Source organism: Kickxella alabastrina, assembly GCF_025024165.1.
Source record: "Kickxella alabastrina strain RSA 675 chromosome Unknown BX661scaffold_8, whole genome shotgun sequence".
Taxonomy (NCBI): Eukaryota; Fungi; Kickxellomycota; class Kickxellomycetes; order Kickxellales; family Kickxellaceae; genus Kickxella; species Kickxella alabastrina.
Window position 1 is genome coordinate 490,314 of NW_026251479.1, and position 6,000 is coordinate 496,313.

The following is a 6,000-nucleotide window of genomic DNA, read 5'->3' on the forward strand; positions in this document are numbered from 1 at the left end:
CCTGGACCGCCACCCCTGCTAACTGACATGTCAATGTCACTGTCAACGCTCCCGCCACGTAGGGTGCGCTCAGCGTCAGTTTGAATATCAATGTCGTCAACCATCACATAGTCGCTGTCACCGGGAATCAGGTTGCCGCCGTATTGGGAGTGCGTGTGAACTGCGTGTGAGAGCTGTCGGCACTGACAGAAGTATTTGCTGTGACGATTCGGTCGCTGCGATACTGAAGGTTGCGGCGCAGACCATATTTTTTGCGCATGGACTGGGGCATGTTGTCATTTGGCCGCTTCTCGGCACTAGCGTACTCAAGAGGGTTGGATACCTTGCGTTGCATGTGGATATGATCTGCGGCTGGCGGATTCTGCTGTTGGACTCCGCGACCTGTGGCTGCGCCCAGCGAATAGTAGCCATGATTTCCCATGAGCGGCTGGATCGGCTGAGTTGGCATTGGTATTGAATAGTCAAAGCGCGGCTGGCTCGCAGTCACGCCTTTAAATGAAGGCATCGACACCATGCGATCAATGGACTCGCGCGCCCGTTTTCCTGATACTGGAGCTGCGCTTTGCCACTTCTCAGGAACCGGCAAATGCCACTGGGAGTACAGCGCCGAGTGGTCTATGCCGGGCAGTGCGCTGCCACTGCTGATCGACCGTTTGGTCGCTTGTTGTTGCTGTTGCTGGGTTGTGTGGAACAACGGTTGCAAGCCCACGAATCCTGGCTTTTGTGTCTCGCGCTCAGCTATCACACGCTCAGCCAGTGGGACCGTATCCACGTCAATTGAGTCGTCGTGCAGGAATTGCTGCATGACCGAGCACCGGCATACCACTCCCTCCTGGGTCAGAGTGCGCAAAAAGAGGTTGAGTCGCTCGCGCCGCTGCATGACCGAGTCTGCGGAGCTACTGAGCCCCAAAATAAGCCTTTTGCTGGGAAACAGCTCGTTCCACTGGTGAGCCTGCTGCGGGAAAAGCCGCCGCAAGGTCTGGAACAGATCATGAAACTCGCTGTACCGCCGTGCAACCCACCACTGGCCTCTTTGCCCGGTCACTTGGATACGGTATACAAGGAACCGCTTGCGGCCCATGCGCAGCCCACCGACTCGCAACTCACCCGAGCCGCCATTGCCGTTTGCTTCCCTTGTCTCAACACTGGTGATGTAGGCTGCGGACGCGAGGTCACTGCCGCTGATGCTTCGAGAGTGTTGGCCCGCTGGCATTAGTGTTTCAGAAACATTGCTGTTGGCTTCGATGCTGCGGAGGAGTCAGTTGGCGTTTTGGCTGACTGGCGGCCGCCGGGCCGGAGACTATATTTGGACAGCCACGCGCCCAACGAGCTGCTAGATTTGAGGTTGCTCGTGCTTTTTGTTGAGGTGAGCTTGTTGGGCATGACATGCTGGTTGTGAGTGTTATACATGGCATCAGAATGACTGATGCTATCGGTAGGGTTGTATTGCTGCTGCTGCTGCTGTGTTCCGCGTGCTAACAGTTGTCTCAGAGCTGATGGTATGGTTATGTTGGTGTCCATTGGTGGGCGCGATTGCTATGCAAATACCAAAGTAAATTAAACAACAAAAATATATGAGTAGAGCGATCGGGTGAGCGGGTATTGAGACACCCATCAATGGGATTCTTCGCTTGGTAAATGCATAAAGATGTGTCGCCAAGCGACTCTATCAAAGTGAAAGAGTGTCTGACCCGACGCCTATTGTTTCGCAAAGACAAAGAGGCAAAAAAGAACTCAGAGAAACAACAGCCAAAGATGGCAGACACCAAAGAAAAGTAACTCAAAAAAGTAGGGACAGCGTATTATCTCTGCACAAAGCAAAAGCCAATGCGTAAACAAAAAATAAGACATGCGGAAAAAGGAAGACAAGCGAACTTGGGCGCCCACCCTCTCGATCATGAATGTACACTAGCTGCAATTATCGCCCATAAAAGTAGTAGAACAGGCTTGTTGTATGGACCGGGGACCGCTTAGAGAAAGGAAGATATGAGGTGTAAGCAGATTTCTGGAACAACGCAAAAAAGAAGGCCAAATAGGAATAACAAGAGTGATTCGGACAATTGAATTGTTCAAAATACGATATGCTTGCGCAAGAATTGTACTCGGAGCATATGCGGGACACCCAAATTAGGAAATGGAGAAATAGTATATGTGCATATGCCATTGTATTCTGCTTGGCTTGGCTGGGCTGGGCTTGTCTGGATGTACGCATTTGAAAAGAGGTTTTACTTATATTTACCAGTATCTCTTCACTAGCCCGCATATAACACATTTGCGAGAGTGCTGGGTCCGCGGTTGAGTATATGCGCTGGATAAAATAGAGAACGGCGAGGCCAATAGCTAAAACACACTCTAAATTCGCAAGTCATCCCCCTTTGCGCAGCCAGCACAATGGGCATTTGCTTATTTTTAAAACAATAACAACAATGCAGCTGGATATGCCAGCAGTGAGCGCAGTAGGCAAATTCACCAAAATTAAAAGTAGTGCCTGGATATGTGCGCAAACCACTTGCGGAACATGAGGAGGGAGGGCCAGGGCCAGCAGTGTTTATTTTTACTTGGTTATTTTATTATGCTCATATGTGAGCCGGTTCCTTTCTTGGGAGCTGTATTATGGTATATCTTACCTACTGGGCAATTGTGTTTTTAAGCTGAAGCGAGGGGTTGTAGTGCGCCTAAACTCGGACCAAGTACGCTGGTGATTCTGTGAGTGTGTGAGTGTGAGTGACTGTGTGGGGGTTGGGTAGGGGCGTGAGCTTCAGCGTAGGCGGGAATAACAAGCGGGTGCGCGCGTGAGTGTGTGTGCGAAGGATAAATGGAGAGAATGGAACGGAGAGAGAGAGGGTGTGTGCGTGTGCGAGTTGATATGGACAAATATAAAGTGTAATAAAATAATGCAGCAAAATAAATATAGAATACGAATGAATAAATAAAAGAAAACGAGTGAGAGCGAAAAAGCAAGCAGGCTAGAGGGTCTGGTGTGTGTTGGGAGGCAATGATTGATAAATATACCGACGAGGAACGAGATGCAAAGCAATCAAAGGTGGAAAATGGCAAAGCCAAACCGAACAGGCATGGCGGAATTATTGCAAGAATAAACTCAAACGCGCATCACAGCTCAATGTTAAAGGGGGCGGCCGCTCCGATTAATAAACAATAAAAATAAAGCACAGCCAAATTAGCACGATAGCTATGCATGTGACTTTACACACTCTTCAAAGCTTGACAGAAAATCGCTGCAGTTTCCTTTTTTACTGCTCGCGCGCATGCCGCCGGCGTTGGCTAGAATTTAAAATCCAGCAGTTTAGCGAAAGCAGTCAAAACCGGGCTGAGTCGGGCTGCAAACGCAAACGCAAGCGCAAACGCAAACATCCACAAAAAACTTTTGATGGCAGTAGCAGCGCCAAGACAGTGCGCCAGGGAAATCCTGCCAAGCGGTGATGCGCAGGCCTGCCGCCCCAGACGGACGCGGTCTCAGCCTGCCTTTCCAAGGCCCAAAAAGAAAGGGACAGCAGCCTGCAGATCGAAATCAAAATCGAATAGTATGGAAAATGCCTTCGAAATCGCCACTCTGTGGTCTCCGGCGAATCACGCTACAGGTAAGATAATTAGAGCTCAGATGATTATTTTGACTTTTAAAAGCCGCTGTCGTCACCGCTGCCACGCCACAAAAGGGACAATGTACGTCACATTTATCTCACAGGTACAGGTATACAGGTACAGGTGCCCTGTAAAATTCATTGGGCGAGGTTTGTTTGAAAGTTCTGAAACCCACCTTGTAAACGCAAGTTATCAATGCTTGCTCAATTCATGAACACTAGGCATTGTTTGCGCGCATTCTGGGGTAGCGGCTAGTGTACTTAATTTGCTCAAGGAATCCACATGCACATCTACCGTGTATTATTTTCCCCACGCTAATGTTGAGGTGACCTAGAACTATGTTGGCGCGTCATTCAATTATGAACACTTCCACGCCTGAAACATGATTACTACGCGAGGCTTTTTTATTTCAAGGTGACTTTTTACGCACACATGTCTTGCTGCCGTCATTGGCCTTAGTCGAGGCGCTTCTGCCCAGTAGAGCAAACGCCCCCGTGTTCTTTCAATTCCTCTTTCGTCATTGCCGTTAGCTGAACCCTAGTATTTGCGCCAGCTTTGCGCATTTGTACAAATAGAAAAGACAAAGTCAAATTGACAGGTTAATTTTACTTTTTGATATTTGCATACTATTCTCTATACACATAACCAACTTTATTTTTTAAATCATTTGGCCATAAACACACACACTGCATACCAGCATGTCGCACCTAATTACACGATCTTTCAGCACCGAGTCATGTACGCCATCAAAAATCACAGACAAGGAACTACATACAGATACCAGGGCAAAGACTGAGGGGATGGATCAGGGCAGATCGCTGTGATAGGGCAGCCCAAGCGCACTGGGTCATCAGTTGGAGCGTATCTCAATATAATCTGCGTGATAATCGGCGTCGGGGCACTGAACCTCCCCAAAACCCTTCAGCAGTCGGGATGGATTGGCCTGCTCCTAATAGGCATTGGAAGCTTTGTTGGAACATTGTCCAGCGTGCTGGTCATCCGGGCGCTCAACTTGATTAACAATGGGCAGCTGCGCAACTTCAATCAGATCGGGTACGCTGCATTCGGCACGCCCGGGCGCACAGTCATCTACATATTTCTCCTCATATACGTTGTCGGGGTGGTCGGCGACTACATTATATTGTCCGGGCAAAACTTCCACCAGCTGACGCGCGACAGCGGCCACGACATCGGCGAGGCTGCGTGGAAGGTAATTTGCGCCACAATCATGTGGCTGGCCTGCATTAGCCTCAAGCAGATGTCTGAGGCCTTTTTGCTGTCGTTATTTGGTTTTCTCACAAGCATCATCACGATCCTCATAGCGGTGACCCTGTCGTTTATGTACCCATACAGATCCAATGGCGCTGTGCCAGTGGAGCACCGCCCGGCAGTGCACCGGGTGGCCGATGGCCCTGGTGTTGCAATTGCAATGGCAACAATAACATTTGCATTCTGCGGCGTATCAGTGATGCCCTCGATTGAGTCGAGCATGCGGCGGCCAAAGCAGTGGAATGCTGTTCTGGGTTCCGCAATGGGCACAGTCACCGGCACATATCTGCTTGTCGGCATAGTTGGGTACTGGGCCTTTGGCGACCAGGTTCTGTCCCCATTTCTCGACAACCTGCCCCAGAACGCTGCAACAAAGGCCGCCAAGGTGTTGATCTCGCTGCACGTAATTCTCGCAGCGCCGATCATCGCCGCATCATTCGCCTTTGAATTGGAAAACGCGCTGGGAATCACGTGTGAGCAGCTGGGCCGCGTCAAGGAGCTCGTTTATCGCGTGCTCTTCCGCACCATGTTCTTTGCAGCGATGACTGGCGTTGCGCTAGGAATTCCGTATTTTGGTAGCGTAATGGCACTTGTTGGCGCGTTCAGCACGTCGCTGATGGTGTGCGTGATCCCTATCGTTTGCTACCTGAAGCTGAAAGGCTGGGATATGTGAAATGGCACATGCGGGTCCTCAGCGCCGCTGTCATCGCGTTGGGCGTATACACCTGCGTGTTCGGAGCCAAGGGTGCCATTGAGGATCTGCGCGCGGATATTGGGCATGGCAAGTAATCCTTTTTGGGAATCAGGCCACGAGAGTTTGGTAGGCAGATCATGTTCCAATAAATAAGGAATAGGGTAAATGACGGAGCAAACAAAAAAAACTCGTGTCTGTAAATAATATTTGTTATTGAAATCTGAACATTGGCGCCCTGCTGCCATTATTCGCATGCAAAATAGTGTTGGGCCGTGGGAATTGGTCCTCAAAGGCTCCCAAATGGGCAAAACGAATTTGCCATCAATGTTTGCCCGCAAAGCGGGCGGTATAGTACGCTTTTTAAAGTTGCAAATTGGTCTCAAAAATGGAGATAGCTCGAACACACGACAATATGATCTGAAAGTGTATGTAAAAAA

At 49.6% G+C, this 6,000-nt stretch overlaps 1 protein-coding gene across 1 annotated transcript; it reads left to right on the top strand.

The window, feature by feature from the left end:
• The first annotated feature begins 4,210 nt into the window (after positions 1-4,210).
• BX661DRAFT_181043 (transmembrane amino acid transporter protein-domain-containing protein) lies at positions 4,211-6,000 on the top strand. Its single transcript, XM_051535606.1, is given in 12 exon segments — positions 4,211-4,338; positions 4,428-4,480; positions 4,526-4,594; positions 4,631-4,830; positions 4,849-4,881; positions 4,903-4,941; positions 4,954-5,123; positions 5,142-5,197; positions 5,231-5,436; positions 5,449-5,506; positions 5,522-5,538; positions 5,565-6,000. 12 exon segments carry the CDS (start codon positions 4,299-4,301, stop codon positions 5,656-5,658), a joined length of 1,035 nt encoding a protein of 344 aa, XP_051392516.1. The 5' UTR covers positions 4,211-4,298; the 3' UTR covers positions 5,659-6,000.